The following is a 12,985-nucleotide window of genomic DNA, read 5'->3' as shown; positions in this document are numbered from 1 at the left end:
AAAAAACAGATGATAGCACGAAAGCAACACACGGCTCAAAATCTTGAGGAAACGTGAAATGCACTAAAGGCTAAAGAATCACACCTGCGCCCAGGAGAGATGCAGACTGTGAAGAAACAGGTTAACTACTTAATGACTTTGATAAAAAAAATGTGAACAATTAAAACAAGAAAAGATTTGTTACTCCTTTGTTGTATAAGCCTAATATCTTAAGCTAGCAATTGAAATTTTTATGTATATGCAAAAATCTCAACGTTGTTTTAAACTTTCTAATTAACAGAGACATAAAAATGTTATACTTATACCTGACTCAAAACTGCTAGAACTGGGATTAAACTACATCCATGATAAGATTGTTGAAAACATAAGGGTATTGTTTTGAACAAATCCAGTTAGTGTTTTAGCAGGAATAGAGGACTTATCCCCAAATCTTCATTGGAATGATACTAATGCGGAAAAGGGCTCTAATTCGTTAGTGAGTTAGATCTTGATTCTAAAAAGGAGTATTTTGTGCCTTAGTAATTGTGCCTTTGCCCGGTAAGCTCATTTCTGGGCCATGTTAGTAGCCCCAACCCCCTCTGTATTTTAAATATGTGCATCTTGCCCAAGTATTACTGTAGCGTACCATGACTTTCCTGAAGACGAATGAAGACATGAAGACATGTGTCAGGGGTACTGGCATGGCCCATAGGCTAGTCCACTTGGCTTGGTACAATGCCAAGTAAAAATTGCCTCCTCACCAAAACCGGGAATTAAACAATCAACGTATTGCATAGTCCCTCTACTCTTCTGAGCGTCATTTATAGCGCTTCTCTTGGTCAAATTTGTGTGTCGCCATCACAATGTAGTCGGTGATGTAGAGAGACACTCATGATCGGACCGTGCCTGTCATCAGATTTCTATGCAACTGAGGAGATACTTGACCGCAAGGTTACTGGTCCTTCTCGGTAATTGGATGGATCTAAGGCTTCATCTGGTGTAGGGAATGGATTAAGGAGTGGCAAAGTCTGCTGGCCATCATGAGTGTCCATAGCTAGACATAGGAACATTGGCCTTAAAGCAAATTTGTGCAAGGAAGGACGGGACTTAAAACAAGTCGGTGGGAAAAGGGTTTTATGCCTGTTTCTCCCTGCAGCATTGTTCCCACTTCAAAAATAACCAGCCATATCTACCCAAGCTCCAACTAACTAGCAGAGAAATGGGGGACATATTGCGAATTCACTTTACCAACGGTTTAATGCAAATATGGTTTGGAGTCTCTAATGAAACTTTAAGATATTCCATGGCTAGTGTCGCTTCAGTCGTTGTAGCTTTCTTGCAGAATACAGGACTAAGGAAGATGCCGAAGGGAGTCCCGAGACCTCCCTGAAGTAGAATGAATACATCATAATTGGGCAGAATGCATACATTCGGCATACAGATGGTGTGAGGGCTACTGGCACGGCCCTAAGGCCAGCCAATTTAGAGTGGTACAATGCCAAGTCAAAAGGGGCCTTTCAACAAAACCGAGAATTAAACAACTAACCTGTCAAATCATGGCTTCTTTTGTCTTCAGGGGAGTCTTGGGGTCATACAAGGGCTGAAACACCGTGGGGTCGCAGAAGGACTAAATTACTGATAGAAATTATAATCTGTTTAGAATACACAGTGATTAAATCATTAAGTAACATTACAGTGATTGAGAATGTTTCACTGCGTTTCCGGAAAAAAGGGTTGTCACTGAGTCAACGATCATTGGTTAAATAGGGGTCAATTAATCTACTGGCCATTTTTTCACAGAATAATAAAGGGAATAATTTGCCTTGAATTACTGCAGCTAAAGGGCAATGTTTTTGGTAATTTGCTTCACTCTACACTTATTTACGCGGAAAGGTCAGTCTTTGACCTGCATGACATTCGGGTTATGCCAGCCATAATAATTATGTTGTTTTAATAATCCACTTAGAGAGGAGGCGGGCATGCGAATTGGACCTCGTTACTGATGCGTGAACTTCCTGTAATCCAGAGAGCTGTTCCGTGTCCGTACCCCTAACCTTGTACTTGCTTCCTCCATTTACGTATCTTAATAGACATAACTAAGTCGAATCAACCTGGGCGCTCTGAGAGTAATAAAATTAAAGAGGAGGAAATCTACGAGCCTTGTCCAACGTTAGCAGCCTTAGCTCTTCTATAAGCCGCGAAACTGTTTACTGCAATCATACTACGGCTCATGAGGACTTCAAGGAAAAAGTAGGGTCTCGCCTAGGATAATCTAAGTAAAATAGAGCTTCCCTTAAAACATGAAAGCTTTCCACCAATTTTTTAATACATCTCAATTGCTATTTTAAGCCGAGAATTTCAATGACTCTTATCAGTCTGTGAACATCTGACACGTGCAGAACATGGTTTACAGTGGAACTTTGTACGGTCTACTCTTTGTCTATGTCTTTTAGGTTGCTTAGAAATAATTTTTCCTTTTATTTTACTTTATTGCTACAAATGGGAGCGTAGAAATGACTGTCACTTTTGGTATGCTTTTACAGAGCAAAACACCCCTAAACATACTCATTCTTTTTAAGAAGTTCTTCTTAGACCAAATAATGCACTGAATTTGCCATGATCTTGTGAACAAATAAGTGTTTAAACTCTTCCCTGCCAAACCGTAAGCTTGAATGAATCTACTGTACTACTTTTATGCCGCTTACGTTGTCGAAGTCGGTACGTATTTGGTGTTAGCATCCTTCTCAGAACATTTTTGTAATGAGCAATCCATAAGTTTCTCTTGTTGCTGGCCATTATCCATTTCACTCCACACTTGCTATTTATAAATTTCTTCAGTTTTATTGTCCTTAAGGATTGCTTATTCCAGAGTTGTGAGTTTTGTTAAAGAATTCGGATTTTTGCCCGTTACTTTTTACTCCGGCTTAATGTAGCTGTATTATTCTGGCGAATTGTAGGTGGTCAGTTGTGTGAGAAATGATTTTTTGCTGAAATATTTGCAGGAAAGATGTGACCTACTTATTTGACATTGCCTTTTGTAGCCAAAATGTTTGTTTGGGTTCTGAGCTCCAAGGTTTTGGTATTCATATCCCAAATTTTAAGCAAACTATCGAATAAATGTATTCTGTTTAGATGTTGGTGATTCAGCGACCAATAATGCCAGCAGAGCAATTAGTCACCAGGTATGAAAACTGTATATGTCTGGCTGATGGATCAAATGGCGTTATTGAGGTGCGGTACAACTTGTATTCTTACACCTTTTGCTCTAGCTGACAAACTATCGTCTCTCTTTTGTTGCCAATGGAGGAGCACGGTTAAGCTTCTACTCTGTACCCCTGACCACCATCCAATCAGTAGAATTGAAGCGCCCGTTTGGAACTGAACAAATAGTCCAACAGGCGGGACTTTTCCTTCTTTGCAAGGATATGCGGCAAATTCGCTTTGTTTTGCCAGTATGCTCTCTATCTTCCAATTACATGATCTTACCTTAGGATGTCAGGGCACGCGATGAATTGGGCAAATATATCTGCGATATTATTCATCCCACCCATCGCACGCGGCCACTCTTTGCCTATTTATTTGGTGAAGCTTGCATCGCCGAAAGCCTTTACCTCAAAGCAGGATGGAACGTCTACAACCCGGAAGACGAATACCATAGACAAAATGTACTGAATAATGGTTGGCGGATAAGTAAGGTCGGGTTAAATCTATCCTTATTTATCATGACAAGGTTAAATGTCATTGGTGTTATGGTTTTCTCCCTATTGGATAAGTCAGTGCTCATTTTGCATGGGTAATTCACTAGTTCTGATCGTCTCATTTTTTGAATAGTCAGTGTAATATGTTTGTATCACGCAGCCTTTGCGAGAATTTAGACTTCGACACCTAAGGTGCATGCATGACTTAGGTGAACGAGGGCTACAAGCTGTGCCGCACCTACCCGGAGGTGCTGGTGGTGCCGGCGAAGGTAACAGATGATTTGCTGATCCGCTGTGCTCCGCACCGGGCCCGTGGCCGCCTCCCCGTGCTCTCTTGGCTGCACCCTGAGAGCCGCGCCAGTCTCACTCGCGCCGCCCAGCCCCTGGCTGGTGTCCAGGGTCGTCGTAACGAGGCTGATGAGGAGCTCGTCCGCTGCATCCGCGAAGCCAATGCCAACACTGTCAACCTCCTTGTCTTTGACGCGCGGCATCAGGTCTGTTCCCTCTACTTCCATCTCTTCTTGTTACCTCCCACCCTGCTCTATGTCAACTATTATAACTCAGAATTTTGCTGCAATTATGACTTATCTAAGACTGTCTTGCCGTTTCGCATACGCATTGTTTGCGTTTACTGTCAATCCATCACAACTTGGCTGCGTTTATTTTTATCTTTGTAGGCGATTCATGAACTTTGCTTGTTAATTTAGTATTTCACCGAGAACGATTATTTTGATTGCTAATGTCATACGCCACAATGCGTCTGTCAATTTTTTTTATTTTTTTCTATTGCTGTTTAAATATAGCATAAATTGAACGTCAAAAATACATTGCTCACAAATGTGTGCACACACGTAAAGTCCAGCAGTTTGGCTGTTGCACTCCTTTTGTTTCAAGACTGCTGACTGTCTACTCAGTGCAATCGCGCCACCATAACCCCCTTTAACGCACATGTTTGACGAGGACCTATGCTTCTTTGTGGCATCCTACGCCACCGCATTTACTAAGCAAACCTCCATGATGTACTCGATACCAAGCAAATCAGTTGTTTTCTACTGCACTTAGGCCTGAAATTCATGCTTTATTTTTCTACGAATCACAGAACTGTATTGATTGAAATCCCTTATATTTGAAGCCATTCAGATTACAAAACTGTCTTATCGTACGTTTTACGCGAAATGTTCGCCGTGGTTTTTGTTCTGCTATTGCGTAGTACCTTGAATTACTGGTACTATTCTCACGGGGGACTACTTAGATGTGGGAGTAGAGCATTTGTTTTTGGAGTCCTACTATTTCTTGGCAAAATTAGGAGATGGTGAGCATAAATTCAAAATTTATCATAGTAAAGCTAAATACTGTGCTCGTATTTTGTTATCATTAGATGGAAATGTCTGCTTTGGCCTTACTCTCGCCTGATTTTTGGGTTATCTGAGTGCCTATTTTATACTTTATCTCCCAAACGGAACCTGTTGTTATTTTTGTTTTTATGTATGCGATTTTTTCAGTTATTATGATGGTATCTTCTAATGTTAAATGAAAACTGGACTCACATGTATCGATGATTGGTTATTCAGACAAACGACTCATCTAGCTAATAACCAGTAAATAGGTTAAAAAATGACCATATTTCTCCTGCAAAATATGGCATTGCTCCTTGGATTTTTTGCAGGAGCTTGCGTGGATTTTTACTTTCTGAAGCCAATGCGTAATTTCTGTGGAATATTATCTTGCCTTGTTTTACGCGTTACCGCATTACGTATCTGCTTAGTCTAGATGAAGCTCACGATGCCGATTTCTTTGTCATTTGCAAGGTCATAATGCTGTTAACAATTCCAATTTTGATGCGGATAATTGTAAAAAAATACCAATGGGTACCGATGCTCCGTGCTGCTTTTGTGTCACAATAACTCATTAGTTTTAGCATAAAGTTATCTGAAACATTTCACATTCATGCTGTAAATCCACTGTTCTACGTACAGTTTCTTGAGTGTTCCTATATTTAGAGAACTCAATACTTGTTTGCATAGACAGGCTATCATTACAGTGTGCCTGCTTATTTCGTCAGATCCCAAATTTGTAGATATGCTTTCGGGGTGAGGTTTTCAGGGTGATCTGAATTGTTCGCATTTCAAGCAAAGTCCGTTACTTAAGTAAATCGATCACTCCTACAATTTTAACAGTACCTACAACTATTTAAAAATGATTACTCATGTTGTGCAATGCACCGCTATTACCATTTCATTTATTGCTTTTTTGCCACCAACCTGATTGGCAAGCATGGAGTGTATAGTCCATCTTTTCGCCATCATTTCTACATGTATCGCATTGTTTTTGAATGTGCAATAAATTAAAATGGATAGATTTGTTAAAATCTTTGGTGCCTCCTGGTATGAGTGAAAATTCCTTCCTGAATTGGTAAACTTATTATATCCTTTATTGGCGTCTACCACTTCGTTAACCGGACAGGCAGTAGGGCAATGCTCTACGTTGACGTTATATCGTAATCTATTGAAATTTCTCAACGTAAGATAGTACCCTCGGCAGGTACACGAAAATTGCTCTATGAAATGAATACTTAATATCACATATGCGAAGGCCCTATCGGTATCAGCGTCCATTTAAGAAAAACTTTGAAAAAGAAAACGTATGTACTTTTCTCTGGTTGTCATTGTTATTGTTGCAAGCCTTACCTATTTCACATGTTCCTTGGACGGCAATCCAGTAGGCCGATAAGCTCGTGATATTTTATTGCCTTTGTCATTAACAGAAAACATCAGGAAGTATTCAAGCGCTTTAATGACGGTGGCAAGTTTTTTGCTTTTTTGCTCTAGCGAACCTAGTTTTTCATTAAAGCGTAGTTTAGTGATGAGAGTTTACATCTTTTGCCGCTTTTCTACATCGTAATTACGCGACCACTGAAAACTTATAATGATTTCTAAAAATTGGTTTTTATTATTTTTAGGCATTTTCAATCCCTCCGGTATAACTTTTAATCGTTCTATCGTTCTACTTTTGGAATGTGATCAGTTTATTAATATCTTCAATCTAATCCACCGTGTATATGAACTTAGATAAGGTGGCATATTTTGTAAGCGCAGTAAACGCGTATCGCTAGAACTCTACCGAATCACCGTTTCGATTTCCTAGTTCACAGCTGTGGTCAATCGTGGGCGTGGTGGAGGCATGGAGAACCCAGCCTTCTACACCAACATCCAGTACTCCTTCATGAATATTCCCAACCTCCATGCAATGCGTGCCTCTTTCGCGAAGCTTATGACCGCTATCAATTCTGTAACCCTGACTCAGCAGGATAACGTGTGCTGGCTCAAAACCATTCACAACACTAAGTGGCTCCACAACACGCAGCAGATTCTCTCCGCTGCTGCCGCTGCTGCTGACCAAGTACGCCCTCCCACTACTGATTTATTATAAGTAGGGTGTTTTTACAATAAGAGATTTCTGGAATGCTTCCGTTGGTTTAATATTTAGACCTCAGATACTCCTCATCATTAAACCATCGCATCCTTTGGGTCCGTTGTTGCTAAAGAAATTTTAGCGCTAGACTGTATACAATCATGTGATTCGCCTGTTTTATTTGGACGTAAGATTATTACTGACTTAGCATTTGACGCCTAACCAAGTAAGTCGGCATTATTTGATATATTGAGGTTTTTAAACATTGATATGGAATTACAGACACGGATGTCTTAGAATAGAGTTTTTAATTCACCGCTTTTAAATACCGCTAGGAAGGCTGTCTGCAAAAACTTGAATCCAACTCACATGCCTTCCCTTGTAGATCGAAAATCACAAGTCCTCCATCCTGGTTCATTGTTCGGATGGGTGGGACCGAACTCCACAAGTAACCAGTCTTGCAATGTTGATGCTAGATCCCTACTATCGTACTCTGCGTGGTTTCCAGACTCTCGTGGAGAAGGAGTGGATTTCCTTCGGTCATAAGTTCTGTCAGCGCACCGGTGGCCCCGCAGACGGCGGTAACCTTATCTTCCCTCACACCTCTCCTGCCCTCATAGCCGGATCTACCTCAATCAAAGTGGGGACCTCCAATCCCGAGGAGCGTTCGCCCATCTTCCTTCAGTTTATTGATTGTGTCTGGCAAATGATGATCCAGTTTCCCGCCTCATTCGAATTTAACGAACCCTTCCTTGTCACCATCCTGGACGAGCTGTACGCCAGCAGGTTCGGCACTTTCCTTTTCGACTCGGAGTGTGAAGCGCGCAATAACTTCGCCCGCACAAAAACTGTTTCTCTATGGGGCTACATAAACTCCAGCATTAAGGCCTACTTAAATCCCACTTACACACCAGCAGAGGTGTCGGGTCATCGCCTGATCATCCCCTGTTCGATGTCATACCAGCTGGAGTTGTGGAAAGGATATTACCTGCGCTGGCAGCCATTCATGCGGTGCCAGGAGCCGGTGCTGTCGCGTAGCTCTAAGGTGCTCGACCGCATGCAGAAGTTCAGGGCGCTGTCGCGGCGCAGTAAACGTGGCGGCACCCAGAAGGCGAATGTCTCGCCCGTAGCGGGCTCAATCACTTCGCTGCCACTGGCAGAGATGAGCACACTCGACGCTTCAGTCACTCTGCCTGCCGCCCAATCGGCCGTTTCACCCCGCCGCATCTTCCCTCGTTTCCCCATCTCAACCAGCAACATCGCCGCCGTCACTGTCGCCCCTGCAGTGGAGAAGGCCCCCGTGGTCGCCGCCCAACCCTGAATTATGCTAATGCCACTGCCGTCAATTGGAATATCGATGCATTTATCTAGCCCCATCCGACACTTTTGGTCAGAATTGGATCATAGCCTTTCCCTGATGATCTATGTCTTTAACTTTCCTCCGATTACAACAACCATGGCGAAACGTCTTTCCTGTCTAAAACTTCTTGCTGTAGAATTAAGTAGGAACATGCATCCAACTTTCAAAAGAACTGCTTGGAAGTGGAAATTGGTTTAATTTATTGACCTTTGAGCTTTCTTCTGTTTTATGCACTGGTTTACGATACTACGAAGTTCATTCACTTATAGATGGCGTTCAAAGTAATGCCACCTAAATTGCTACAACGAACGGCAGACATCAGTTTCGTCGTAGATTGGAGGTGAATATTTTTCTAGACCATTTATTATGGCTTAAATTCGTTTTCTACCGCCTTGTCATTCTTTTTGAAAACACTTCAAAATGTCGGAATTAGGCGATTCTAGTGATAGCGCCTACGCATGGAATTGGGGCACCTGCTCTCCTCACGGTGTTTGGAGAACTTGGATGCACGCTTCTTTTAGACAGTAGCATACCTCACAGAAAATACAGGAAGTGGAACCTACCATACCCTATAAAGACGCCGATACGCACGCAACGTAAACCCGATGGTCATTGCAGTGTTTTTTTTAAATTTGTTAATTTAGAACTCCCACCCGCAACCTTCAAAGGAGTTTCCTCAGTAATAAAAATAGACCACAATATTACTGCAATTTTGTGCCATCAGAACAAAGTATCTTGCGTAAAATACAGTAACTTTAGACGTATCTTAACGGCGAAAACATAGCCTCAAATCGGACTCCTAACTGATAATGAATTACCTTGATGTAGACGGATACCTTTGAGCAAACGTTTAACGGCTCAATTCTGGTACGAGAATAGTGTAAGTGGCGTGATTGCTCGCATTTGCATGGCAAAAAAGACAACACAATAAGCTCTTACGAACTGCTTGATAAAGACAAAAAACCTATAGCATTAATAACTAGTTTTTCCACGATCTATCAAAGCAGGTCTTATAAAATATGGAATAATCGGACAGTAGTTAAGCCGGCTACTTCCATATGAAAGTGTTGCATCGAGCAAGAAGATTGTCGGGTGCCCCTACAGGTCGAGCACAGACCCAGAACTCGTGACCCCTGTGCTGCGAACTTTTTGGCTTGACCCGGTGACAGACGCAGGGCTCCCCGTGACCTGCGCAAAGGGGTGTTGTTCCTGCCATCCTCAGAGATCTCTTGCTACCATTTAAAAGGCTCTGCCACGCTAAGACCATCGCTTTTCGGTGCTCCCCTTCATCGCACTGATCCGATTCCAAAGGCGTTTCTTGCACCACTTCCCCTTGGACGCAACAGACTCTCCCTGCCTCGCCGCTGCAACGAAACCAAAGAGAAAATCATTTTTTCAGTAATTTCACACGCTTAGCTTCTCGTGAAAGACACTGTGAATGCTTTCAAGTCAAACATCTGGGTAAACTTCCCGAAAAAAAACTATTTCGAGTGCATCTAAAATAGGTACGTTGTGAATATAAAAATAAGCTAAGTTCCTACTTAAAGCGTGAGCAACAAAGGCTGAGTAACTAAGCGAGATAAGTTTCAGAATAATCATGCATTAGTCTGATCAAATTAACTCTAACTCAGTTGCCTCTACGGTACAACTTACAAAAATCAAGACGCGTCTGCTTAAGCCTCCTGCATTTATGTGCATCGCTCAGCGGATTGACGCGACCATCAACAGTGACCTCAATAAATACACCGGTCTCCTCATCCTTCTTCAGAAAACTTAGCAACAGCAACTGACGTTTTTGACACTGAGGCCAGAAGTGGGAACACAATGGTGGCAATGGTAAGTTGGCATTGGCGGGCAGGGTGAGAGGGAGAACCGCCCATACCGGACAGTGGTCCGAGCCCTCGACCTCTGGCATTATGTCCGCTGTAGCTTCACAGGTAGGCAGAAGGTTTGCGAGCTCTTTGTCATAAAAAATGTAGTCTATGCGAGTACCATAGTTTGTTTTGCCCGCACCATTTCGCAAGTTCCAACAAGTGAAGGCTTCCGGTCGAATTGGATGGGGAAGACTGTAAAAACAAGAAGGTTAACTTAAAACGTCCGGACAAACCGAAAGACGTCGATCATTGGAGCTGACGCCTCAGTTTCTCGGGCAGACCTTGGTTTCGCAAGCAGGCTGTCCAGCCACTTTATTGGACTTCTTTGTAATTTCTATACTAAGATGTTTTGAAAACAACCGACGAATTTACCTTGTAATCTTTCAAGCTACAATGATCAATAGGTTTGTGGCAAATGTTTAAGTCGCCAGCTAATACAACATAACTATAGTGGATTATCATTCAAAGCAAGTGAGCATACCTCCCATCTGCTATCAGCTTAGAAATAACAAATTCTAAAAGCTTTAAGAAACGTTCTCTGTATTTAGCACGCCCTTCGTCTTCTGGATCAACACGCGGACGGTATACATTGATTATGGAAAGCAATTTCCCATAGATTTCTGTTTCGAACTGTACAATAACTCCCCGCCCTTCAGCATCAAGGTCATTGTCGATTTCGATATGCTTGTCACGTAAACCGTCATAGGCCTGAACCGGCCTAAGGGGTTCTCTACAGAAGACGCAAACGCCTACATTTGTAAAACAACCTGCTAGCATTTAACAAACCTGAATAGCCGGGTCTTTTTTTACAAGCAGAGAAATATGCATCGTAGCCGGCTACACGACTGTAGTCTGCTGAAATATCGCTTAAATACTTCCTTGTTTTCTTTCAACGAATGAACGTACTTCCGGCCTTTGTCTCCTGAAGGCGGATTATGTCAGCATTAAGCATATCAAGGTGGGACTTAAACGGTTTCGCAAAAGAGCGAATACCATTTACGTTCCAAGAACAAACTTCCAGCATTCGTCTACAAGCACAGTTTCAAAGAGGGCATACATGCGCGGTATTGAGAAAACTTAATAGGAGTTCCATAACGGTTTAAGTAAAATAAACACAGGAATGGGCATAGCAGCTCAAATATGAATACAAGTGCAATTTACTAGGTTAACACTTTGTAATTATCGTGTCGATAGTCGAATTGATGAAATCGTTTAAAAGATCGACAACACGTACACACTGCTTCCAACATTAAACAGCATACTTAGGATCCATCGTTAGAATTGCATGATTACAGATATACACCATAATTTTAAGCATCACGTATATGGTAACAGGTAGTTTTAAGCATATCAAATTGCGGCAAAAAGCCACCAGACCGCTAAAGAGCACGACTACCCATCTGAGAAATAATGGCCTTGAACCATATTAATTATTGACAGATTGAAGTAATAAACTAATTTCAACCTACACTAGGATAGTGAGGCGAAAAACCGGCTTTTCTTACTTCAAGAATAACTTAAAAATCAGGAATTATAAACCTTTGGTGGATCATGTGTATACTTGTGAATAAGATCGTTGGCTTAATACCCTTTGATACCCAGAGGTACTTGCTTATTTAATGCCAATGCGGCTACCTTCAGGAACATTGCAATTAGAACTTGCACGAAGACCTTCGCTAGCTTTATTCACTTCGCCTTAGGTAGCCCATTCAGAAATCGCACTTGGACTGTGTCTTCCCCTGATTTTTAGGCCCTGGATCCTGGATTATGTTTCTTCTCCAATAGCAATATGGTATGCAATCCAACTTTAAAGTTGTATTTAATATTTCCCAGTCGTATTGGAAACCACCTATGATGCTATTATCTTTTGTCGTATGAGTTGGCTACTCTTACAGAGAGTACTATTCGAGATAATTCGCCTGGTCAATGCCATCATGATCATGATCACGTTTCTTCACTCTTTGTTATTATTCTCGTTCCATTCTAATTTTATCAAATGAGGACATATACTAGGGGCCATTTTGAATTTTCTTCCAATGATGCTTTGCATTCGTTTTCCCGACGTTATAGTCACCCACAACCAAAGGTGTCTAAATGACGGACCCCATAAATTGTTTAATTTAGGTGTCTTATCAATTACCAAGATGTTTATTTGGTCGATCATTGCTTAAAACGAAAATATATGGGCATATGGTCAAAATCTTGGCTAGTTCAACTCACATTGGTAAATTTGAGGAGCTTGGATTGTATTTACCTAGTGCCTACTCGCCAAAATTGTTAAGTCATTTATTGGCATGATAGTAAATATAGTAAAGTAAGCTTACAATGTCGTATACTGGTTCGAACATCATAAAAAGGATTCCTCAAAACCGGGTAATAGATCTGTAAACTCGTATGTCATCAAGGCCATGAAAAGTTTGTTTACAGCTCATTTCATATGGAAAGTCATCTAACATAAGAAGTTTGCTTAGTGAGTATATGTGAAAAGCTGGTTTGCAAGTTTTTTTAACCTTACTAGTTCCATCTCTTACACCAGAGGTTTATACACTAGACGTCCCATAAGGCTCATTTATTCAAGCACAACCTTCTTATTACTGTGATTCTGACATTTATTTTAATGAACCGACAAATTACTTATTTGTGTATGTAACCAACCCTACTGT

The 12,985-nt window shown here is 41.5% G+C and overlaps 2 protein-coding genes across 2 annotated transcripts; one reads left to right on the top strand and one right to left on the bottom strand. All coding sequences in view use genetic code 11, as the record gives it.

The window, feature by feature from the left end:
• Positions 1–2,673: 2,673 nt before the first annotated feature.
• Positions 2,674–8,409, top strand: EGR_00729 (Myotubularin-related protein; the record flags this gene model as incomplete). The annotated part of the gene is made up of 7 exons (XM_024489978.1): positions 2,674–2,697; positions 3,112–3,210; positions 3,249–3,431; positions 3,471–3,644; positions 3,887–4,171; positions 6,822–7,076; positions 7,474–8,409. 7 exons carry the CDS (start codon positions 2,674–2,676, stop codon positions 8,407–8,409), a joined length of 1,956 nt encoding a protein of 651 aa, XP_024355381.1.
• Positions 8,410–9,496: 1,087 nt separating this feature from the next.
• On the bottom strand, positions 9,497–11,969 carry EGR_00728 (DNA-(apurinic or apyrimidinic site) lyase; the record flags this gene model as incomplete). Its single annotated transcript, XM_024489977.1, has 6 exons — positions 9,497–9,636; positions 10,102–10,514; positions 10,804–11,071; positions 11,109–11,174; positions 11,229–11,350; positions 11,911–11,969. 6 exons carry the CDS (start codon positions 11,967–11,969, stop codon positions 9,497–9,499), a joined length of 1,068 nt encoding a protein of 355 aa, XP_024355380.1.
• Positions 11,970–12,985: the final 1,016 nt, after the last annotated feature.

This window comes from Echinococcus granulosus (genome assembly GCF_000524195.1).
Source record: "Echinococcus granulosus chromosome Unknown EG_S00003, whole genome shotgun sequence".
NCBI lineage: Eukaryota > Metazoa > Platyhelminthes > Cestoda > Cyclophyllidea > Taeniidae > Echinococcus > Echinococcus granulosus.
This window is presented reverse-complemented; position numbering and strand designations above follow the sequence as displayed.